Here is a 22,864-nt window from a genome sequence, read left to right on the forward strand (position 1 = left end):
TTGCCACAGGGATGCTGGCAATTACAGGTGGAGCCTTTATCTGCTATGCCACAATGCTGGCCTCTAGTGTTTTAAAAGCAGAATTGCAATGCTATCTGTTACAACACTTCGCAGTCAGTCTCGTCAATGCCCAATGTCCATATTTCTCAATTGTCTCATAAATTTCTAGCGAGTTTAAATCAGGATCTAAATAAGTACAATGTGTTCTATATCGAAGTTGATTTAGATGTTCCTTAAGTCTTTCTTTAAAAAAAAAAATCCTGAGGCCAATGTTGTGGCGCAACAGGTAAAGCTACCACCCATGACGCCGCATCCCGTGTGGGCACTGGTTGCTGTCCCAGCTGCTCCACCTCCCATCCAGCTCCCTGCTCACTGTCTTGGGAAAAGCAACGGAAGGTGGCCCATGTTTAGGCCCCGTCACCCTCGTGGGAGACCAGGATGAAGCTCCTGGCTCCCGCCTGGCCCAGCTCTGGCCTTTACAGGCATCTGGGGAGTGAAACAGCAGATGGAAGCGCACGCGCTCTCTCTCTGTAACTCTTTCAACATAAATACATATTTTTCTGAAAAATCCTTATTTTGAAATAAGGCTTGCTATCCGGGTGTAGAGCTCTAGCCTGAAGGTGTGACTTGGTTGAAGTCTGTGGGTTCCAGCCACATCCCCCTTCCCCTCTGCATCATCACAGGGAACCGGGCCTTCGTCTGCAGGCTTTCCCGAAATCACTGAGGTGTCCCTGTGCGAGCTTTCAGGGTATCCTTGTCCTCTGACTCTCCAGCAGATGCAGGCTGGATCTCACACCCAGGCTGTGGTGGTGTTTTGTTTTTATAAGACGACTTCATAGAAGGGGCTGTGTTCTTTCCGTGTCTGACTGTCCTTTTGTGGTGCGAATTGGCAGCCATTTATGAAACTGCCGAGACCCATCACTTCTTTAAGCAGATGTGTGAATTCCACCATTTCTTCCTGCTTAGTGGAAACAATTTTTTATTAAAAAAAAAAGATTGATTTATTTTAAAGGCAGAGGTAGAGAGATATCTTCCATCTGCTGGTTCACCCCCCAAATGGCGGGGCCTGGGTCAGGCCGACGTCAGGAGCCAGGAACTTCACTTGGGTCTTGCACGTGGGTGCAGGGGCCCAGGCACTTGGGCCGTCCTCTGCTGCTTTCCCAGATGCATTAGCAGGGAGCTGGGTCAGAAGTGGAGCAGCCGGGTCTTGAACCCGCGTCCACACGGGATGCCTGTGCTGCAGACAGAGGCTTTACCTGCCCAATGGAAACACTTCTACCTGAAAAATTCTCCTCACCACTGGTTACACTGCTATAACCTTATAAAAATAGGCAGGATAAATGTTGGATTCCTTCTCCTAATCAAACAGCCAAAAAGCCCTGATTGGTAGTCACTTCCAAAGTGAACAAAGTTTAAAATGTCACCGTGACCTGTGGGTTTCGGCTCGATTTCCAGCGGCACCGCTGCCTCGCCCATCCGAGGTCCTTCCACAGAGGTGAAGTGGTCTCCCTAAGTGGGAATCGACATTAAAACCCACAAAGCCGATACTGAAATTGTGTGCTGCTCCCGGCTTGTCTTTGTAGCACTTTTAAGCAGACAGTACTGGGAAACATACTTTTTTTTTTTTTTTTTTTTGACAGGCAGAGTGAACAGTGAGAGAGAGAGACAGAGAGAAAGGTCTTCCTTTGCCGCTGGTTCACCCTCCAATGGCCGCCGCGGCCGGTGCACTGCGCTGATCCAAAGGCAGGAGCCAGGTGCTTCTCCTGGTCTCCCATGGGGTGCAGGGTCCAAGCACTTGGGCCATCCTCCACTGCACTCCCGGGCCACAGCAGAGAGCTGGCCTGGAAGAGGAGCTACCGGGACAGAATCCGGCACCCCAACTGGGACTAGAACCCGGGGTGCCGGCGCCACAGGCAGAGGATTAGCCTAGTGAGCCGCGGCGCCGGCGCTGGGAAACATACTTTAAAAAAACAGTTCTTATTTATTTTCATCCACTTAAAAGGTAGAGCATGAGAGAGAAAAAGATATCTTCCACCTGCTGGCTTCCTCCCCAACAGCCAGGGCTGGGATAGGTTGATGCCAGGAGCCAGGAACTCCATCTAGGGTTCTCATGTGGGTGGTAGGGACCTGAGTCCTTGGGCCATCATTGGCTGTTCCCAGGACACATTAGCAGGAAGATGGACTGGAAGCAGAGGAGCCAGTGGAACTGGCACTCAGAAACATTCTTTTTTTTCTTTTCTTTCTTTTTCTTTTTTTTTTTTTTTTTTTTTTGACAGGCAGAGTGGACAGTGAGAGAGAGAGACAGAGAGAAAGGTCTTCCTTTTGCCGTTGGTTCACCCTCCAATGGCCGCCTCGGCCGGCGCGCTGCAACCAGCGCACCGCGCTGATCCGATGGCAGGAGCCAGGTACTTCTCCTGGTCTCCCATGGGGTGCAGGGCCCAAGCACTTGGGCCATCCTCCACTGCACTCCCGGGCCACAGCAGAGAGCTGGCCTGGAAGAGGGGCAACCGGGACAGAATCTGGTGCCCCGACCGGGACTAGAACCCGGTGTGCTGGCGCCGCAGGCGGAGGATTAGCCTATTGAGCCGCGGCGCCGGCCCAGAAACATTCTTTAAATGTTTAAAATTTGAGGGGCGGGCACTGTGGTGTAGTTGGTAAAGCCACCACCTGCAGTGCTGGCATCCCATATGGGCGCTGGTTCGAGTCCCGGCTGCTCCACTTCCCATCCAGCTCTCTGCTGTGGCCTGGGAAAGTGTGTAAGATGGCCCAAGTCCTTGGGCCCTGCACCCGCGTGGGAGATCTGGAGGAAGCTCCTGGCTCCTGGTTTCGGATTGACCCAGCTCTGGCTGTTGAGGCCATTCGGGGAGTGAACCAGCAGATGAAAGACCTCTCTCTCTGTCACTCTCTTTCAAATAAATCAATCAAGTTTAGGGGCCGGCGCTGTGGCTTAGTGGTAGAGCCGCCACCTGCAGCGCCGGCATCCCATAGGGGCACCGGTTCAAGTACCGACTGCGCCGCTTCCGAAATGCAATTGCGGACTTGACCTGCCCAGTGCCGACGGCGTTATCTCCTGGCCGTTCGCTATCCCGTGTTCAGCAGCGCCAACCAGACCAGGTGCGGTAGTCGCTCCCTTCACACGCGCACAGCTCCCCGGAGGTTGGCCTTTACCCGCGCACACGGCCGCACCGGGAAGCACCGGCTGTGAGCGCGGTGCAGGTCCCCGGCGACGGCGGCAGGCAGCAGTCAGCACGTCCCGGCCGCAGACGCCGTGGCGGGCAGAGGTCCCCGAAGGGCGCTGCCCAAGCGAACTTCCCGCAAGCTTCCGCTGCGTGAGCCGGCGAGTGTGCGCCGCGCAACGGCGCGGCGTGCGCGCGGGCCGCGGGCCCCGCAGACCCTCCGTGCGCCCCCGCGCCCGGGCCCCGGAGGCCCCGCGAGCCCGGAAGTCCGCGCGCCCCGCCCTCGAGCCCGGAAGTCCGCGCCGCCCCGCCCCGCCCCGTCGCAGGTTCGCGCCCCTGGGTGGCGGCGGGTGCGGACGGGCGCGGCGCGCTTCCTCGGGCCGGCGAAGGCGCCCTGCAGCTTCCCGTCAGGTGGGCGCGCCGGGCAGGGCCTGGGGCTCACCTCCGGGGGGCGCGGCGTGTGCGGGGGCCGGGGTCAGACACCCGAGTTCACTGAGGCTCGTGAGGCGCGCCCTGCCGGCGTGGGCTGTGGTCTCGAGCTGTCCCGGCACTGACGCGCCAGGCTCGGGTCCGCGGGGCCCGCGCGGGGACGAAGGGTTCCGGCAGTTCCGGGTGGGGGGTGCACCGAGTGCGCCTGGGGCCGGGTTTGCTGGGCTGACCGGCGGGCGCTGCGTGTCCTGCAGCGATGTACATGCAGGTGGAGACGCGCTCCAGCTCCTGCCTCCACCTCAAGAGGGCCCCCGGCGTGCGCTCCTGGTCCCTGCTGGTCGGTAAGGCCGTGGGCAGCACGCGGGGCACAAAGCACTTCCTCCTTCCGCTGCCGGCGGCGCTCTGGCTCTCGGGTCCCCGCGCGGGGCCGGCAGGCGCCGCTGTCCGCCGCCCTTCACCGAGTCCCGGCGCCGGTGCTGTGATGCGCGGGTCGTGGGAGGGCTGCCCGCGCGCCCGCGTTTCCGGTTCCCTGGCTCAGTGCCCTGCGGGAGTCCACGTCTGCCCCTCGCGCCGGTGGCTGCCCGTGGGGAGCGTCCTGTGGCCCCTCCGGCACCGTGTTTCCGGCGCGCGCTCTGACCCCCTGCCTGGCTGGCTTTGCGCCCTGCTGTGGTTTTCGGGCCTTCGTTCCTCAGCGGGTGCTGCCAGGGTCACCCCCATCAGGACAGTCTCCTGAGACCGCTCTGGGGCCCGCACGGGTCGTGTCCAGTGAACACTGCACTCCAGGCTGCCCCGCCGTGGGAAGGGCCCGCGAGGACCCAGTCGGAAGCCTCTCGCTCTCTTCACAGGCATCTTGTCCATCGGCCTGGCTGCTGCCTACTACAGTGGAGGTACAGGACACCTCCCCAGTGTGCCCCGTTTGGGAAAGTGTGGGTCAGCAGGACAGGTGATGGCCAGGGCCCGCACGGGCACGGGCACTGTCAGGCCTCCCCTTCCCCCCGCCCTAACCTAGTGGGTCTGGGGTCAGGCTGTGCTGGGCAGGGTGCCTGCCGGCACTCACGGGGTGGCGTCCTGCGTCTGTTTCCAGATAGCCTGGGCTGGAAGCTCTTCTATGTCACGGGCTGCCTGTTGGTGGCCGTGCAGAACCTGGAGGACTGGGAGGTAAGGCCGTCAGGTGGGGCGTGGGGGGGGGGGCACGCTCGGCTCTGGGCCCTTCTGCAGCAGGAAGGTTCCGGGTGGCTTAGTGCTCCGTTCCCGTCCTGAAACACCTGTCCTAGCCGGTGGCTTCGGTGTAGCGGGACGTGGCCCCTGAACGTTGCCTGTCGGCGCTTGGGCCAGGGACTCCTCTAAGGGGGTCTTCCTTCTGAAGTACCCTGTGACTGGTTTTGCTCCTGGGGCTGCCGTGGCAGAGGGCGAGTGCCATCCTGTCCCCTCCCTGGCCTCAGTGTCCTTGCCGTGTGCTTGTTTGACCCCGGGAGGGCACCTGCCCCACCCAGGACGGGGAGTGGGGGATGTGCTCAGCACTCTGGTTTCCAGGAAGCCATCTTCAACAAGAACACCGGCAAGGTCATCTTGAAAACGTTCAGCCTCTACAGGAAGCTGCTGACTCTTCTCAGAGCAGGCCACGACCAAGGTCAGTGTGCAGAGGAAGGGAGCCCAGAATGGCTGCTCAGCGCCTGAGGCTGAGACGCATGCAGCCAGCCAGGGTCCCCCCACGTCCCCGGCCTGCAGGGCGGGGTCTAGGCAGATGCCCCAGGTCTGGAGAATCCTGGGTTCTGCAGAGGCGCAGCCTGCCGGGGCGGTGGAAGGGGCTAGGGTGCATCCTGGCTCTGGGTTCTCCCCCTCCCCCCACTGAGCTTCCTTTGTCTGGGTGGTGGGGTGGTTGTGGGGCCCGGGAGGCAGGGTTACAGCAGTGAGCAGGTGACTGGAGCCAGCCACACTCCTCTCTGCTCCAGGGGTCACACGGCTTTTCCTAGGCCGTGGCCCTGCTCGGCCTGTGGGGAGGGATGGGTGGCTAGAGGAAGCCCCGGCCTGGAACAACTTCTGAGCCTGGAACTGGTTCAGCTGGGAGTAGGCAGAAGGTGCCACAGCCACTATCCTGGACCCTGAGGAGCTGGTTTCCAGGGCATCACAGGGAATGGCCAGGAAGCCCCCGCTTAGTGATTGGTCATGGGGGCCTTAGCCTTGGGTGTGCACGTGAAGACAGGAAGGGCTGAGCTGGGCTGTGGGCTCACACGGGTGTTTTGGCTCCATGATGGGAGCCCTGGGTGTGGCCTCACCAGGAGATTCTCGGGCCCAGGCTTGGACAGGGAGAGGTAAATGCTTTTGCCACTGACAGGTGCCTCGTGGCACAGGTGGGGTCGGGGACGGTGTGGCCACTGACCCGTCCCTCCACAGTGGTGGTCCTCTTGAACGACATCCGGGACGTGAACGTGGAGGAGGAGAAGGTCCGATACTTTGGGAAGGGCTACACGGTGGTGCTGCGGTTTGCCACGGGCTTTTCCCACCCTCTCACCCAGAGTGCTATCATGGGCCACCGCAGGTAAGACCCGGCTCAGGGCGGCAGTGCCTCATGCAAGGCGTGGCTGATCTGGCTAGAGCCTCCCACCCTGTGCCTCGGCCCTGTCGGATGACCCTCATGACTGATGGCCCAGTGTTGTGGGGCAGGAGGGGCAGGAGGGGCAGGAGATGCTAGTGTGTACACAGGAGGGGGGCCTGAAGGGGAGGCACAGGCTTGTGACAGCCCTGCCATGGCCACCTTGGAGAATTGGGCTAGGGTCAGGTACAAGTGGGACCAGACAGGAGATGTGGGGTCTGATTAGAGCCTAGGGGCTGCTGGACACGGGTGGGTTGGGTTGGGACTGGTGTGGCCTCCTGCTGGCTGCCGCCGGCTGACCTGGTGCTGGCCTCGTCCAGTGACGTGGAAGCCATCGCTAAGCTCATCACCAGCTTCCTGGAGCTGCACCACCTGGAGAACCCCTCGGAGTTGTCTGAGAGCAGCGACAGCGAGGCCGATGGTCCTGGGAGCCAGAGCTGACAGCCCAGGCTGGCCCTGCGTCCGGTCGTGCCTCCAGCGGAGCGGCTACCGTGAGGCCTGCCCAGAGAGCTGCTTGTGCCTTCTGGCCCTGCTGCACGGACTGCGCAGAACCACAGGCTGCGCCTTTTCCGAGGGCAGGGCCAGGGGGCGCTGGTGGGGGTCTGTTAGGGGATGTAGGGTGGGGTGCTATGTCCAGGGAGGCCACAGGGCTGCAGGGCTCGAAGTCACTCCTCGGAGTCGGGCAGCAGCCCTGGCTGTGGCAGGTGGGCAAGAAGATGGCGGTGGCACAGCCGGTCTAGGTAGGCCCATCCATGGCCTCTGAAACAAACAGGACCTGGGCTTTCTCCAGCGTGATGACCACAGTGCTGGGCCAAGCTGCTCTGCGGACACCAAGTTCTCTTCCTGCTGGACACCCCCATGGCCAGGAGCTTCCCCAGGGCAGCCCTGGCTGCCAGGGAGGGGGCAGATCCCCGGGCACCCCCTGCCGGAGGCAGCCTCTCCCCAGGGGCCCGCTCTTCCTGCGCCCGGCCCAGACAGCTGCCTCCTTCTCACCAGCACAGCAGCTGGGCCATCAGGAGCATCCACGCCCTCCCCGCAGCCTGGGCAGAGGCGTGTGTTGAGAACAGGAAGTGACTCGTGCGGTGTCTTGCAGAGCTGCAAAGGGGTTCTTGCGCTGGAGGTGAGTTCCAGCCCCCCCTCTGGAGCCCTGGAAGGCTCGGCAAGGGGGGGAGCCCTAGGCTGCAGCCACCCCCAGGGACTGAGAGCCGCCGTTCTCCCAAGAAGCCCGGTCTCTCCAAGGCACAGTGTGCGCCAAGAGTGCCCGCCTGGCTGCAGGCCTGTGAGCTGGAGGCGCTCGGCCCCTGGCCATCCCCCTGAGCCTGCACACCTGGACTGGCCAGGCTGCAGTGACCCCCCCCCCCAGAGGCAGGGGCCCAAAGCCACTGGGGAGGGGAGAGGAGAGGAGAGTGAGGTCCTGACAGTGCTGCCCAGCAGCCCCTGGGAGGGCCATGGCCATCTAAACACGGAGTTGGCTTCTAAACGGGTGGGTCTGAAGTGGCTGTGGGCCTCGCGGGTGCCGTCAGGCCCCTTCCCCACAGGGGCCAGGCCAGTCCTGCGGAGGGAGGGACTGGACTGGAAGTCATAAACCAGGGTGCAGACAGGAAGCCTGTGTCCGACTGCAGCTTTCACTCTTTATTGCAGAATAAAGTTCTGTGTGCAGGTCACGGCCCCAGGTCCCTGCTGAGTGAGTGTGTCCTTTGCTGCCATCTGCTTCTCCTTCCCCAGAGACCCCTGCGCATCCTGGGGGTTACCCAGCCCCGCACAGCCCCCAGGTTCAGCAGGGAGTGGCTGCGAGGGGCCGGCTGCAGCTAGATGAGGGGACAGGGGTCACTTCAGCCTGGTACTGCCTGGGTCCACAGCACAGGGCCCTCCAGCCCCCACTCAGGCCCCTTCCCTCAGGGGTCCTGACCTTGGTTCCAGCAGGGGCCACCAACCAGGAACTGGGCCGTGGCCGCCTCACTGAGGTCCTGCAGCAGTGCCTGCAGCTGCCGCATGCTGGGATGCACGTTCTCCTCCAGCCACTCCTCCACGGCGTCCGGCTGGAAGGTGCGCTGCAGGGCTGCCTCCAGCTCCTGCACAAGGGCACTCCACCTGCCCAGGAGGCTAAGTACGGGAGGCCTTGAGTCCCGAGGACCCCAGGACTGCGCGTGGGCTACGCACGCCTCAGTGCTCAACAGCCGTGCTGTGCCTCGGTGACCCTCTGAAGCGGGGCTGCTGGCTCCCACCTCACCGGGCCTTGGGACAGATGCATGAGCAGATCTGTCATAGTTTCACCTCTGAAGCTGGGTGCACTGTCTAATTAGCTGGCATTTTCTTTCCTTGCGGTTGGTCCATGGACCTGCCAAGATCCTAGCTCACAGCCCTGAACCCAGAGGACAGGAAGGCTGCAGAGATGAGCCCCGAGACTGCCCTGGCACCCGGCAGCGTTCAGCCTGTGAGGCAGGAAGAGCCCCACTGTTCACTAACGTGGGAGTCCGCACCCACGGGCCCCTGGCGCCGTCCCGTCCCCAGCTGGTTCCCGTGGACAGTGGCGCGAGGCGGGATGGTTACCTGCGTGCCTCAGGCTGGATGTGCTGGATCATGACCGGGTGGATGAGCTTGTGCCTGCGATGGTAGGGGCTGAACCAGCCGGTCACGTACCTGGGGCAGAGCCACAGTCAGCTGTGGCAGCCGTGGGGGTTATGCTAACACCTGCAGACAAGCTGAAGAATCTGCTGAAGTTTTCAACTCTCCCTGTGTAGGAGGAGGCCATAAGGGGCCCATGTGCCTGTCTATCCGTCTGTCCACTCACCTGTGCACCTCCCATGCACCTGCCCGTCTGCTGGCCCACCCACCTGTTCCTCTCCAGCAGTGCATCCACGGAGCTGCGCAGGTGGAGGCTGACTTGGGTGACAAGGGCGAGGATGTTGCTGCCAGGGAAGGAGCCAGCCCCCTTGCTGCCAGAGAGCCACACTGAGGACGGTGGTCCCCACGGGGGATCCAGGGGCTGGGGAGTGGGGTGGGATGACCACATTACCTCGTAGAGTCCGTCATCTCCAGGCTTGAGAGCCCGAGAAGGTTCTCCACCTTGGTTTTAACATCTTCGGTAAACCCTCCTGAAACCAACACAGGTGGAGATGGTCGGAGGGGCCTTATCCCTGTGCTGGCCAGTGTCCAGACCTCCGGGCCCGTAGAGCTATGGTGGCCGGCACAGAGTGGAGAGGCGTGAGCCCAAGACCTCTCCAGAGAAGTCCTTCTCATTAAATGTGAGAAATATGGAGCAGACAGAGTTCCTTTGCTAGTTCACTCCTCAAATGCCCACAATGGCTGGGGCCTAAGCTAGGAGTTGGGAACTCAATCCAGATCTACGTGTGTGGCAGGAACCCAGTGACTTGAGCCACTGCCTGATGCCTCCCAGAGTATTAGCAGGAAGCTGGAGACAGGAGCAGGAGCCAGGGCTCGAACCCAGGCGCTCTGATAGAAGACAAATGCATCTTGACTGCTACACTGAGCTCTGTCCCCATTAATTTTAAAAAGAGAAAACAGTGGGGGGCCCAGCGCTGTGGCATGGGAGGTAAAGCCGCCACCAGCAGTGCCAGCATCCCATATGGGCACAGGTTCAAGTCCCGGCTGCTCCACTTCCAATCCAGCTCTCTGCTATGGCCTGGGAAAGCAGTAGGAAATGGCCCATATCTTTGGGCCCCTGCACCCACATGAGAAACCTGGAAGAAGCTCCTGACTCCTGGCCTCAGATTGGCCCAGCTCTGGCCATTGTGGCCAACTGGGGAGTGAACCAGTGGATGGAAGACCTCTCTCTCTGTAATTCTGCTTTTCAAATAAAGAAAGAAAGGAAAGAGAGACGAGAACGGCACTGCTGGCAACCCACCAGACGAGCCGCTGGCCCTGCCTGTGGGGCAGGACTGACCTGCAGTTGTCCACCACTCGTGCAGCTTCCCACTGTGGCTTACTTGGCAGAGCAATGTTCTAGAGCGCCTGAAACCAGTGAGGCCTACAGCTACCAATGTGATCAGTGTGCGGGAGACTCGGGGCAACAGGCTGGTGCGGGCTGGCAGGAGCCTGGGTGTGGGACTTGCCTCCTCTTGACCAGCTGACACTAACCCTCCTCCTCCTGTTGGGTTCTCAACGGCTCAGAGTTGACAGTTCAAAGTCATCCACAGGGATGGACTCTGGTGTAGCAGTTAGGACAGCTGGTCACTGCTTGCATTCCACCCCCGATTATCTGGGATCAGTTCCAGCTTCTTGCCCTCGTGGACCCGGGAGGCAGTGGTGATGACTCAAGCATTGGGTCCCTGCTGCCCGCATGGGAGATCCGGAGTCGGTTCCTGCCTCCCACCTGCTTTAGGCTTGAGCTTGAGGACCCTCAGCGGGGTTGGGGTGGCTGTCGGGGTGAAGGGGAAGGAGGGAGCGGCCTGGGCTGACGATGGTGGACAAGGGCTATCTGTCACACTGCCAGGCTGACCACAGACCAGCAGGCAGAAGTCCAGGGACACAGGACAATCAGCTTTCTAGCTGTCTGGTCTCCCTGGGAGGAACCAGTGGGGCTGAGACCTACCATGCAGGAGCAACTGCAGACAGGCGGCCAGGGACGGGATTCCCACAGGAAGCAGCTCACACAGCACTGAGAAGTGGTCGTACCTAAGGCCACGAGAGGCGCACTCAGCTCCCCAGCCTTGGCCTCAGCTCCCCAGGTTGTGCTCTGGTCCCTACCCCCCCGCCCAGGCTGTGCTCCAGTCCCTACCCCCCCCCCCCCAGGCTGTGCTCTGCTCCCTACCGCCCCCAGGCTGTGCTCTGGTCCCTACCTCCCCCCTCCCCCAGGCTGTGCTCTGGTCCCTACCCCCCCCAGGCTATACTCCGGTCCCTACCCCCCCCAGGCTGTGCTCCGGTCCCGACCCCCACCCCTCAGACTGTGCTCCGGTCCCTACCCCCCCCCCCAGGCTGTGCTCCGGTCCCTCCACCACTACCACCACCCCCACCCCCCGTGCACAGGCTTCATCTGAATCCCCAGGAGGAGGATGTCAGGTCACGGCGTGTGTCCTGAGCGAGGGCTGACGGGCACTTGGTGCTGGGCATGGCACCTCCCCCAACCCAAGCCCTGGTTTCCTCAGTGGTCATGGGATGTGACATGTGCCCACCGGGGTGGCAGGCACTGCCTGGGGTGAACCCCAGCAATGCCCCAGCCACTGCCCTGAGCGCTGTCCTGAGCAGAGTTGAATGCAGACTGAGGTGGACCAGTGCCACATGGCATGATGGGACTGTGGGAACCATCTAGAAGCTTCTGCAGAGCCAGCTGCTGCCTCCAGCTGTATGGAACAGAATGTGAGGCACAGGTGCCGGGTCAGGAGCACCTGGGTGGCAAGAGGGGCCGGGGACTGAGCTTGTGACCCTGGACTCCGGCCGGCTTCCCCTCAGCAGAGCGGGGGTGAAGGCTTGACCCCCGTGGCTGAGGCCTGAGCTGCTCCCCCTTAGCTGACCTCGGGGGTGCTGGGAGCCACCTGGACCCCCAGGACGGGAGGCCTGAGAGCTCACCTCTGCCAGCCGGTCAGGACGATGCCCCGCAGAGCGTCCGTGGGCGCGCTGCCTGCCACCTGCAGCCACTGTGTGTGGTTGTGGAGGTGGTACTCGATAGGCGGCAGGGCCCGGCTGGCCCCCGTGGCCCCCTTGAAGGCACTTGCCGCCCAGAGGCGTGGGAAGCGGCACTCCCGGAACTTCTCCATGAGGAGGACTGGGGAGAGAGCAGGTGGTGGGCGATCTCGGAGGCCGCACGGCTGACACCATCCCTGTGTCACCCACTCGTCCAGACCCACAGGGAGCAGCCAAACCGCTGAGCCAGACCTAGTCACCAGCTCACCAGGCAAACTCCGCAGAGAACCAGGAAGGGGAAAACTTTTTGTGAAGGGCCAAGATGACCTCATGGCCGTCCCAGGCTGGGCAGGGCACTTCCCGGGTGGAGTCTGGTGGAGCAGGGATAGTGCCCAGGCAGGGGCCGTGCCTGACCTTTCTCATCAAGGCCCATCAGCCACACTAAGGCCAGGCAGTCGGGGTACAGCGGCACGTGGGCCGGCACGTGGGCCGGCACAGGCGCATCCCGGCGACTCGGTACTGACCCTTGCTGTGCACGTCCAGGTCGGCCCCGTAGTCCCAGAGCACTGGCTCCACCAGCCGCGGCAGCCCTGATGCTGGAGACAGAGCAAGGCCATGTGGGGGGACCTGTCCCCACGCCTTGTCCCGCCCCTGGGGCTCATTCTTTCTAAATGGGAGCGTAAATCATTTCTCCTGGCCACAGGTCATACGCGGCCTCAGCACTTGCTTCACTCTGGAAAGTTCCCTGACCAGACGGAACTGCAGGTGGTGACTCTGGGAGCTGGGGGGCCCCTCCCAGGAGGGGCCTCTGCCTCTCTGCTCAGCAGGGCCGCCAGCCCCAGGGCCACTTGGCACACACTGCTAACTGGCGTCAACTTTCATCTGTCTTAACTCGGCAGTGGCTGTCACAAGGATAGGATGCAGGAGCCACTCAGAAGCCCAGGTGGCAGCAGCTTGGCTGGCCCTGGCTCTGCTCTGGGTACAGCAGGGACGTGTTTAGCTCTAGCCCCTGGCACTCCCCTGCAAGATGCCCCAGTGACTGTCACAAATCCCTTACACCTGGTCTTTCCAGGGCAGAACCCTGACGAGGTGGTCAGGGCTCATCCTGCGTGCAGGGCCCTTCTCGGGGGCCTGCCGAGGGAGGTCCCACCCTCACCCCCAGCCCAGCCCCGCACGTCTGACCTGTGAGCTGGTCCTGCGGGATGTCCCGAAGCATGTCATCCCACACCAGGGGCGTCGTGCCGGGGTGCCGGGCCCGCACGTGGCTGGCCACAGCCCTCATGTGGGACAGGCACAGCGCTGCCTTATTGTTGTGCTCCTGCTGCAGCCAGCGCCTCGAGGCCTCGCCTTCGCCCAGGTAATACACCTGGAGGAAGAGGTGGCACGGGTTTGCCGGGTGGCCGCGTGTGGAGAGGGGGAGCTCAGGGCCTTGCTGGCCGACAGTGACCCTGCCTTCTTCCAAGAGGAGGTCCTACGCTGCTTACAGCTCTCACGTCACAGCTGCCACGAGCAGGAGCAGGTCGTGTTCACCAGCAGACAGAGGGTAGCACAAGGTGCCCTGTCTACACGGTGGTCAGTGAGGTGTCCCGTCTACACTGTGGACAGCGCTGACACACTGGTGCCCGTGAGCACTGAGACTGATGTGGGTGCAAGAAGCCTGCTCACAAGGCCATGGCGTGTGACTATGTATGGGACGCGTCCAGAACATGTGACTCCACGCGGGCAGAAAGTGCACTGGCGTTGCCAGAGGGGTTTCCCACGGGTGAAGTGAGGGTTGTGGACTCGATGGTGCACACCCTCAACGCCTCAGGAAGGTGCTGAGGCAGTCACTCTCCCACAGCGGCGGTGGTCGCTGCATTTCATCACAAACACGCGGGCACAGATTTCCTTTAAGAAGGCGGGGACCCTCGGGGGCTGAAACACTTGCCTCCAGCACAGAGCTCACTGACCCGTCCTGGGCTCAGCTCTCCCAGGGTGAAGGGTGGGGCTGCGAGGGCACGTCGCCAGCACTCCCGTGACCCACCTTCCCAGCAAGTCCTTCCGGGCCCTTCTCTCACACCCCAAAACTGCTTTTCTTTAGTAGGAACAGAACAACGCCCTCCACCTCCAATGCAGAGCCTGTGGCATGAACCTGCCCCTGCTGGGGGGAGGGAGCGTGGCCATTTGGGGGCCCAGCCTGCCCAGTGAGTGCAGTCCCACCTGGCCCCAGGCACTGAGCCATCCACCCCCGCAAAGTATGTGCTAGAACAGCCCCCGTGAGTCCTGTCAACTCGCCGGGAACACGGCTTGGGAGGAGGTGAGAGGGTGTGGGAGGAAGCACCCACCTCATCGCATCCGATGTGCAGCCACCGGGCATCTGGGTGCAGCGCCAGCACCTGGTCGATCATGGCTCCCACCAGAGCCAGGGACTCTGGCTCATGGGGGTTCAGGGTGTTGGGGAAGGGCGGTACTTCTCGGAGGTGAGCGAACGTTGCGTGCTTCAGCACAAACTGTGGAGACAGGGGTGGGTAGGGTGCTGACGGGAGGGGGAGGGGGACACAGGGAGGCTGGCGCCTACCCCCTCTACCCTGTACCCTACAGTCCTGGGCAAGAGCCCTCAGCTCTGATCAAGCCCTGAGCTGTCTCTGTTCAGCCGGTCCAGATGGCCCCTGAAGGGACAGAATTTTCCAGAACCTGTTCCTACCTGGCTTCAGTGGCCTTTCTCCAGCTTCCAACTCTAACCGTGGAAAGAAGGCTCCGCCTGCTGACGGCAAGAGCTGGGCACGCCGCCTCTGGCCTCTGGGGTGCAAAGGCGGCGGCAGGGTTCCTCCCCAGAGCAAGCGGAAGCACAGGGTGACTTTGTGAGGGCGGCCCTTTCAGTGGGCGGGCCCCCAGCTCGCTGAGGCCCGGAGCCTGGCACACACCCACCCCTTGGGGCTACATCCTGAAAGCAGCAACTTGGAGGAAAACCCTGCCTTCTGCTGGCCGAGGCAGACCCCTGGGAGGCAGAGCCATGGAGGACGGTCCAGGCTCTCACAGAGACCTGAGGAGGCCGGGGGGAACTGCCAAACCAGCTCCAAACAAGGGTTCAGGCCTGTGGGATCAGGGTGCCGACAGGACCTCTACCCAAGCCCTTGTGACCTCCAGCTGTGAAGACAGAGGGGTGAGAGTGGGAGGCCACACAGCTGGGGAGGCGGGGGCACCTGTAGAAGGGCTCAGAGGCCAGGTGGCTGGGGAGGGGGGGTCCTCCAGGTGAATCTAGGGGACCCTCCCCAGCACCTCCATAGGGGAGAAAATAAACCTCAGACCTGCTATTACACATTCCCTAAAATGCCCAGTCTTCAACCAAAAACTACAAGACATGCAGACCAACTGGAAAGCAGAAGCCAGACCCAGGGATAGCCCGTCAACAGAGGCTGACTCTGAGCGCGCCCATGTGTGCCAATCAAATCTCTCTGAATGTGCGCAAGAATTAAGGAAAGAGCCCACGGGACAGGCTCTGCAAAAGACCTGAAATGTCAGAAGGCAGTCCAGGACTGTGACAACGAAGAAACAGAAGTCTGTCAAGAGAGGAAGCAGACGGGCAGGGCCTCGGAGAGCTGCGGACCCTGCACAAGTCAACACGCGTGCAGCGGGAGCCCCAGAGGAGGAGGAAGACGATGGGACGACTGAAGAAGCGGCCGGAACGCCACAGAGGCAGATCTAAGTTCAACAGACCCCAACCAGATCAGTGTGAAGAAATCTACATGGAGATGGAGGAAATAAGGCCGCGACCAGACCCAGGAAGGAATGCGGCCCCCGCACGCACCTTGAAAAGTTGCTGCTTGCAATTAGCTGGCGAGGCAGCGCCCGCGGAGCGGAGAGGCCCTGAGCTCTGCCTTCCGTAACTCTAACGATAAATCTGTCCTGTAAGTCTGCCCCGGTTTCTCTTTCATAAACATACTGGGCCCACCGACCATTCAAAGTGTGGTCTCGAGTCACGAAGACCAGTTCCCCTTAAGTTGTCCTAAGTCACACAGGCTGCAATTTAGACCCACCAGTGCTGCAGCGGTTAAGGCATGATGCTGACGAACCTACACATAGTGTAAGAAACCCGTGTTTGATGCTCAGGCTCGGGAAATGATTCCCACTGAACCTGCTGGTGTCAATAAGCCGTTTTCCATCCTCCACCTCTCTGGTGCCTGTTTGAAGGAATGCGGTTTTCCCACCAGGTTTCTGTTACAGAGACACAGCACCATCCGAACACTAACGGCAAGTGCCACAGCAGGTCTTGCAAACCAAGGAAAGCAAAGGAGACTGTGTGGGCAATCAAAATGCAGTCAACAGCTGACGACCATGTTCATGAAGCGGAAACACAGGAAAGAGATAAATTTCCCCCAAACTGATTTATGGAGTTAATGCAACTCCAAAGAAAATCCCAGCAAGGACCAAATCTAAAACATATACTTGTGTGAAGAGGCAAAGCCACTAGACCTCTCTGTCCATGCCCCTCTCTCTCCGCCTCTCAAATGGAAAAGGGAAGTAAGTAAATTAAAAAAACAGAATAGCGAAACAACTCTGAAATTGGAGAAATCACCTTTTTTTTTTTTTTTTTTTTTTTTTTTTGTGACAGGCAGAGTGGACAGTGAGAGAGAGAGAGACAGAGAGAAAGGTCTTCCTTTTGCCATGGGTTCACCCTCCAATGCAGGTGCAGGGCCCAAGCACTTGGGCCATCCTCCACTGCACTCCCTGGCCATAGCAGAGAGCTGGCCTGGAAGAGGGGCAACCGGGACAGAATCTGGTGCCCCGACCGGGACTAGAACCCGGTGTGCCGGCGGAGGATTAGTCTATTGAGCCGCGGCGCCGGCCATATCACCTGATTTTAACTCACAAGAAGCAGTAAATGGCATCAGCAACAGACATGCAGATCCGTGAAGCAGAGTATCCTGGGAACGAACGCTCACAATGCGGCCAAGCGGCTGCTGATGAAGCAGAGGCAGCGTGGCAGCAGGGCCGAGGGGCATCGGCCCTGTCAGGAGGGTCTCACAGCCAGCCCGGAGCTGGTGTAGACAAGGGTGGTGCGGGCAGGCTGGAGGGAACAGGGACCATGACACGAAGAGCAGGCGTGGGACTGATCTGGGTTGCCCAACCTGAGACTTGGAGGGGTCCTCGGTGGAGACACAGCAGGCTGGGGACAGGGCCTGGGAGTCACTGAGGTGTGGACAGGAAGGGGAGTTAGGAGCAGAAATGGCAGAAGGCAGAGGAAGAGCGGGAGGTGGGGAGGGGCCCAGCTGGAGCAGCTCCAGGCGCCCAGGATGCGCCCAGGATGCGGGACAGTGAGGAGGGGAAGCAGAAGGCCGGGATCCCAGGAGGGGCGTCCACTGAGGGCCCAAGGAAGAGAGGACTGGGACCCAGGACGGAATCCGAGATGTCGGGGACACTGGTGGCCTCAACAGACGTTCTGCGATTGCAGAGCCAAGAACGCACACCGAACTCAGAACCCAGGAGAGCGCAGGGAGCATGCACCCAGCGCGCGCAGGCCAGACCGGGAGAGCTCCAGAGCCACGGGAGAGGCCTGTCCACGTGGAAACCAGGAGGTTCCTGCGCGGTGTGAGCCACGGCAGGAAGGGAGGGGCGGGCAACAAATCCCACCTGTGTCCCTAGGACAGAGTCAGTGCTGTAGCTTCATGTGTTTCCCATGTGTTTGACACAGACATGAAAAACACGTTTGGGAAATTATTCTCAATCTTGACTGAGACAAAGACATAAACTGAAAATTAAAAGCAGGTTTTCTTAATAGTTATTGAAGGGAATTAAATTACCTTCAACAAATACAATGTAAAAAGCAAACGCGGGGCTGGGGGGCTCCATCTCCTCCCTGCTCACTAATTCAGGACTCTCTTACATAATGGTTGCAGATTTATCTGTTTCCCCAAGTAGACTATGAACAACTTGACAGTGTCAACCATTTCTAACTCATCTTTTGAACCTCTAGCATCTTTTAAAAATTTTTTATTTGAAAGAAAGAGAGAGGGAGGGAGAGGGGGAGGGGGAGAGAGAGAGGGGGAGAGGGAGAGAATTCTACCCACTGGTTAATTCCCCAAATACCCAGAACTGGGAGCGGGCCAGTTTGAGGCCCGGAGCCAGGAACTCCACCCTGGCACCCCCACGGGTGGCAGGGACCCGAGTGTTTAAACCAGCATCTGAGGCCTACCAGGTGCATGAGCAGGCAGCTGGGTCAGCAGCCGAGGCCAGGCTTGAGCCCAGGCAAGTGAACGGAAGATTGATCCCTCTCTTTCAAATAAAATTTTCAAATAAACAACTCTTTGTAAAAAAAGTTCATGGAAAATGTTCATGGAAAATGCAAGAAAAAACTAAGCATGGATTTCACAACTTTTTTACTAAAATAAACTTTTTAATTAAAAAAAAATGCCACCTGGCCCCATGGAAGTCACTCACCCCTTCTGTCCCTCTCCCTCTGTTCCGCCCTGGCCTGGCATCATCTGGCCTCTGGCCTCTTGGTGCAGGGCTGAGCTGGAGGCCCCTGGACCCTATGCCTAGCACCAGGTGACTTCTACTTGGGCCACTCACCTCCATGTGTCCAAATGTCTGGACCAAGGGGATGACCTCCAGCTCGCTCAGTCTGGCCAGATGCAAGATCTCTTTGACTTCAGAGGGGCTGGGGAGACAAAAGCCACCCAGAAGCTCACGCCTGAGGTCAGCACAGCCACTCTCACACCCCCACCCCCACCCCCACCAGGCCCTGGAGGGTCCTCTGGGAAAACACGAGGCTGCCACCTCCTCGGAGCCCACAGGTCCCGGGAGGGCATTACATCCCCTAGTAAGTCTGCTTTTCCCAGCTGCTCCTACCCAGACACTACAGGGTGATGTCACCCACCCAGAGTAGGGACTGGCAGCCCGGCCCAGGGCAAATTCGCCTGCCACCCGTGCATCCCTTGGTCCCCTCAGGCCAGCACTCCACTGTCTGGAGGTCACGTCCCACTGTCCCGTGCCTACCTTTCCCTTTCTCACAAGCTCCATTGTGAGCGGTCATCTACAAATTTATCTCAGAAATAAAGCTACTGAACAAACAAGAGTATGTGCGGGACAGTGGTTCATTCATACGAACTGCTCATTCAGGGATCTGATGAACAATAGGTCCCATTATGATAAGGCTACGGAGCGCTTGGGGCCAGAAAGTATCACCGTGCTGGCCAGTGTGCTGAAACCAGAAATCTTAGAGGTTTGCCTGCTGGAGTCTTACGTGAGAATAGCCCAAAATAAAGATATTTCTCTTTTACACAAAAAGCGAGCAAGCACGCGCCGACTTCCAGCTCGGGCCCTCTCCGCCTCCGTCCGCCCCTGTTCCAGCTCGGGCCCTCTCCTCCTCGGGTCCGCCCCTGTTCCAGCTCAGGTCTACCCCTGTTCCAGCTCGGGCCCTCTCCGCCTCCGGTCTGCCCCTGTTCCAGCTCAGGCCCTCTCCGCCTCCGGTCTGCCCCTGTTCCAGCTCGGGCCCTCTCCTCCTCCGGTCCGCCCCTGTTCTCGGGCCCTCTCCGCCTCCGTCTACCCCTGTTCCAGCTCGGGCCCTCTCCGCCTCCGTCTACCCCTGTTCCAGCTCGGGCCCTCTCCTCCTCGGGGCTCGGGTCTGCCCCTGTTCCAGCTCGGGCCCTCTCCGCCTCCGTCTACCCCTGTTCCAGCTCGGGCCCTCTCCGCCTCCGTCTACCCCTGTTCCAGCTCGGGCCCTCTCCTCCTCGGGGCTCGGGTCTGCCCCTGTTCCAGCTCGGGCCCTCTCCGCCTCCGTCTACCCCTGTTCCAGCTCGGGCCCTCTCCGCCTCCGTCTACCCCTGTTCCAGCTCGGGCCCTCTCCTCCTCCGGTCCGCCCCTGTTCCAGCTCGGGCCCTCTCCGCCTCCGTCTGCCCTGTTCCAGCTCGGGCCCTCTCCGCCTCCAGTCTGCCCCTGCCCAGGGGCACAAACGTGGAGCCCGAGTGCGCCCGTACCCTCCCACGGCAGCAGCAGGAGCCTTGCCTGCTCTCTTCGCACACACAGCGCATTGTCAGTTTTTGGTTTGTTTTTTTTTTTTTTTTTTTTTTTTGACAGGCAGAGTGGACAGTGAGAGAGAGAGACAGAGAGAAAAGTCTTCCTTTGCCATTGGTTCACCCTCCAATGGGCGCTGCGGCGCACCGCGCTGATCCGATGGCAGGAGCCAGGAGCCAGGTGCTTCTCCTGGTCTCCCATGGGGTGCAGGGCCCAAGCACCTGGGCCATCCTCCACTGCACTCCCTGGCCACAGCAGAGAGCTGGCCTGGAAGAGGGGCAACCGGGACAGAATCCGGCGCCCCGACCGGGACTAGAACCCGGTGTACCGGCACCGCTAGGCGGAGGATTAGCCTAGTGAGCCGCGGCGCCGGCCCGCATTGTCACTTTTTGAAAACGTTGCTGATCTGGCACTGCATGGTAACTTCCGCTCCCCCTGTTGCCACGCGAGGCCTAACACCTCTCCCAGCCTCACCGGGCCTCCCTGTTTCCTCTCGGGTCGTTCGTTCCCGGCCGTCTCCCTGCCTGCTCCGCTCCCGGACTGCGGCCCAAGGAGCAGCCTGCCTCCCTGCAGAGGGGAGCGGCGCCCTTCCTGCCTGATGCTGCCGTCTCGTTCAGATGTTTCCAGATTTCTTCAGGGACACGCTACATTCCACACGTTTTGGTTTTATATTTAATTCTTCTTGTAAGAAAAGTACCCAGCACGGCCAGGCTGCGCCCGCCCGCCCGCGGGGCCCTACCTGTAGGCGTGCGTGGCCCTCAGCAGCCTCAGGCGGCCCTCGTAGGGAAACGTGTCCTCATATTCCACGAGGAGGCCGTTCGCGCCGAGCTCGCGGAACAGAGGGAAAACCTGCGGCAGGCGTGGGAAAGCGGCTGGGCCAGGGCCGCGGTGGCCGGCAAAAGCCCCGCCCGGCGCCCGGCGCAGCCCGCGGCCCGCGTCCTCCGCCGCTGCCCCCACCCCGCTCCGCCCGGAGCCCAGGGTTCGCGCGCGGGTGCGGACAGACGCGGGCCCCGCGCGAGGGGCCTCACCTCCGCGAGGTACGAGACCTTGGGCGGGGCTCCCTTGAGGTCCAGATGGACCAGCCTCCTCTCGAACGGCGCGGCCCCCGACATCCAGGACTGCGGGCGGGCTCCGGCCACCCACGCCCTCCGTCAGGACCCTGGGCTGGGGGAGACCCCGGGTGAGCGCGCCCCGCCGCGGCCGCCTGAGGGCCCGGCCTCGGACACCCGCCTCAGGGCCCGCCGCGCCGGCCGAGCGCCCGGCTGCTGGAAAACGTCTTAGCAACCAAACCCACGTCCCAGGGGACATTACTAACGGGGCGCCCCGCGGCTGCGGACGCGGACGGCCCGCCTGAGCGCAGCCCGGCCCGCGCTCGCCAGTCCCGCCGGCGCTCGCCACTCCCGCCCGCCCTCGCCACTCCCGCCCGCCCTCGCCACTCCCGCCCGCGGCCGCGCGCAGGTGAGGCCGGGCGCGCAGTGGGCAGCGCGCGCACCTGGGGGCGCGCCTCGGCCGCCGGCCGCCGAGGGAGGAGGCCCCGCCCCGCTCGACCGCTCGGCCGCCGACTGCTCGCGCCTGGCCGCCAGCCCCGGGGCCGACGGCCGAACGCGACGCGCCAGCGTCCCCGCGCCGCCTCGCGCTTCCTGTCACCGAGCGCGTCCCCGGGCTCGGCGGCTCCCGCGTGCGGCCCGAGCCGATGGCCCCACAGCGGAGGGGAGCGCCCAGGGCGCCCGACGGCAGCACGGCAGCCGAGCGCCGGCGCCCGAGCAGGTAGCGGCGAGCGCGGAGCCGGCGGGCGGGCGGGGCCTGCGGCGGGCGGGCGGGGCCTTTGTCGTGGCGGGCGGGGCCTGCGGCGGGCGGGCGGGGCGTGATGGGCGTGGTCTGCAGGTCGCTTCTGCCCCCGCCCGGGCTGGAGGAGGGTCTCTCCGGGTCCGCCTGCGGCCGGGCCGGGCCGGGCCGGGCGCTGCGGTGGCTCTGGTCTCTGCGGCTGGACTGCGTGGCGGCGCGGGGCCCTCACCTGCCCATCCGCCTTGCTGTTCCTGGCCGCGGCGAGGCCCTCCGTCTGGCCCCAGGACCCCCGGTCTTGTCCCTTCGGCCTCCCTTAGGGCGCTGGGGGGCGCGGAGCAGGGGCAGCGCCTGCGTGAGCGAATGGACGGGGCCGGGGGTGGCTCTGGCCTGGGCGCAAGTCCGCTGGCACAGTGCACCGGGGAGTCGGAGGGCGCGGCGGGCGCAAAACCGCTCCCTGGGGGACGCAAGCAAGCCCCCAGCCCCACCCCGCGGCCTCCGCCGGCTCTGGTCCAGTTGCGGGGAGGCTGGGGTGCGGGGCCTGAAGCCGCAGCCGGTCGGCCGCCCGCACCGCGTCTCAGCTGCCACCTCCCCGTGCCCCGCTGTCCCTCCCTGCTTTGGGGCCTGGGAGCCCGGGAGCCGCCTGGTTGATGGGCATCGGCTGAGCGGCCTCTGCGGAGTTTGAGGCTGGAAGTCGGCCACGGCCCCACACCTGGGCCCTCCTCGTCGGCTTCCCGCCCTGGCCCCCGTCCCTGCCTAAGTTCCACCTGCCTGCGGCTCCCAGGGCTCTGATACCGCCGCCAGGCCACACTGCCCTGCCGGGTGCAGGGCCCCTTGCCCAGGACTCCCACCGGCCTTTGACACCTGATGTCAGCCCCTCCTGGAGCCTCAGCCCTCAGTCCCCGCCCTCCCTCCCGGGTCTCTCCGTGGTGGTTTGGCCAGGCTGGCCGCCACCAGGCTTCCTGGCCCGGGGGCCACACCTGGGGGTGATGTGAGTGTGCTGACGCGAGGGCTGCTGCTAGCGTGGACGTTTGACGTGGGGAACTGCGGGAGCTCCCGACAAGTGTGGACAGAGCAGGGATGGGGAGGGGGCTTCTGTCTCATGAGCCTGCTGTGCAGCGGCTGGCAGGTCAGGGCCCACACACCCAGCAACCCGAGCTGGCAGCGCTCCGCGGGCCGCCTGCCCTAGGATCTGGAGGGCTCAGGGGGGACAGCCCACATCTAGGGGGAGGGACAGCCTGCATCTAGGGGCTCAGTGGGGGGCAGCCTGCACCTAGGGGCTCGGGGGGGACAGCCCGTGTCTAGGGGCTCA

General features: G+C 62.3%; 3 protein-coding genes across 19 annotated transcripts in view; 2 read left to right on the forward strand and 1 right to left on the reverse strand.

The window, feature by feature from the left end:
- The first annotated feature begins 3,495 nt into the window (after nucleotides 1-3,495).
- CYBC1 (cytochrome b-245 chaperone 1) lies at nucleotides 3,496-7,872 on the forward strand. Its single transcript, XM_051838820.3, has 7 exons — nucleotides 3,496-3,587; nucleotides 3,860-3,946; nucleotides 4,451-4,492; nucleotides 4,690-4,763; nucleotides 5,139-5,235; nucleotides 6,000-6,144; nucleotides 6,519-7,872. The coding sequence occupies exons 2-7, from the start codon at nucleotides 3,862-3,864 to the stop codon at nucleotides 6,637-6,639; spliced, it is 564 nt and encodes a 187-aa protein (XP_051694780.1). The 5' UTR covers nucleotides 3,496-3,587; nucleotides 3,860-3,861; the 3' UTR covers nucleotides 6,640-7,872.
- On the reverse strand, nucleotides 7,810-21,404 carry HEXD (hexosaminidase D). Of its 5 annotated transcripts, none has more exons than XR_016224385.1 (14): nucleotides 21,263-21,404; nucleotides 20,799-20,934; nucleotides 20,510-20,619; nucleotides 18,328-18,415; nucleotides 14,103-14,267; nucleotides 12,961-13,144; nucleotides 12,303-12,374; nucleotides 11,725-11,920; nucleotides 10,751-10,833; nucleotides 9,215-9,293; nucleotides 9,033-9,134; nucleotides 8,749-8,931; nucleotides 8,108-8,301; nucleotides 7,810-8,006 (listed from the first exon to the last, which is right to left on the reverse strand). XR_016224385.1 is itself a non-coding variant. In XM_051838803.3 (14 exons), the coding sequence occupies exons 2-14, from the start codon at nucleotides 20,880-20,882 to the stop codon at nucleotides 7,831-7,833; spliced, it is 1,623 nt and encodes a 540-aa protein (XP_051694763.1). In that variant the 5' UTR covers nucleotides 20,883-20,934; nucleotides 21,263-21,404; the 3' UTR covers nucleotides 7,810-7,830. The 5 variants fall into 5 exon arrangements, 4 of the variants coding, with proteins under 4 accessions (XP_051694763.1, XP_051694764.1, XP_069916184.1 ...); XM_051838803.3 differs by having other exon boundaries at nucleotides 8,749-8,838; XM_051838804.3 differs by lacking the exon at nucleotides 21,263-21,404 and adding an exon at nucleotides 21,086-21,210 and having other exon boundaries at nucleotides 8,749-8,838.
- The window catches only part of OGFOD3 (2-oxoglutarate and iron dependent oxygenase domain containing 3), a 33,488-nt gene continuing 31,929 nt past the window's right edge, over nucleotides 21,306-22,864 (forward strand). For 9 of the 13 annotated variants that reach the window (XR_016224382.1, XR_016224381.1, XR_011383306.2 and 6 more), the window contains exon 1: nucleotides 21,320-21,537. Coding sequence is in view for 7 of the 13 variants with exons in the window: in XM_051838796.3 (XP_051694756.1) it covers nucleotides 21,464-21,537 (74 nt within the window). In the remaining 6 variants the exon portion in view is untranslated. Of the gene's footprint in view, nucleotides 21,538-22,864 lie in introns of all 13 variants that reach the window. The other 4 variants (XR_016224384.1, XM_070060081.2, XM_070060079.2 and 1 more) reach the window with 3 other exon arrangements.

This window comes from Oryctolagus cuniculus, chromosome 17 (assembly GCF_051225735.1).
Source record: "Oryctolagus cuniculus isolate XC-2025 breed Fujian yellow rabbit chromosome 17, ASM5122573v1, whole genome shotgun sequence".
Taxonomy (NCBI): Eukaryota; Metazoa; Chordata; class Mammalia; order Lagomorpha; family Leporidae; genus Oryctolagus; species Oryctolagus cuniculus.

Bases quoted from the DNA above. Each gene is read 5' to 3' on its own strand.
- HEXD (XM_051838803.3), bottom strand. From the start codon at position 20,882: ATGTCGGGGGCCGCGCCGTTCGAGAGGAGGCTGGTCCATCTGGACCTC. The intron at 14,268-18,327 runs GTGAGTGGCCCA...CTGTCTCCACAG, and splicing joins AGACATTTGGACACATGGAG to TTTGTGCTGAAGCACGCAAC. The intron at 9,135-9,214 runs GTAATGTGGTCA...GCTCTCTGGCAG, and splicing joins GAGATGACGGACTCTACGAG to CAAGGGGGCTGGCTCCTTCC.
- CYBC1 (XM_051838820.3), top strand. From the start codon at position 3,862: ATGTACATGCAGGTGGAGACGCGCTCCAGCTCCTGCCTCCACCTCAAG. The intron at 3,947-4,450 runs GTAAGGCCGTGG...CTCTCTTCACAG, and splicing joins CTCCTGGTCCCTGCTGGTCG to GCATCTTGTCCATCGGCCTG. The intron at 5,236-5,999 runs GTCAGTGTGCAG...GTCCCTCCACAG, and splicing joins CAGAGCAGGCCACGACCAAG to TGGTGGTCCTCTTGAACGAC.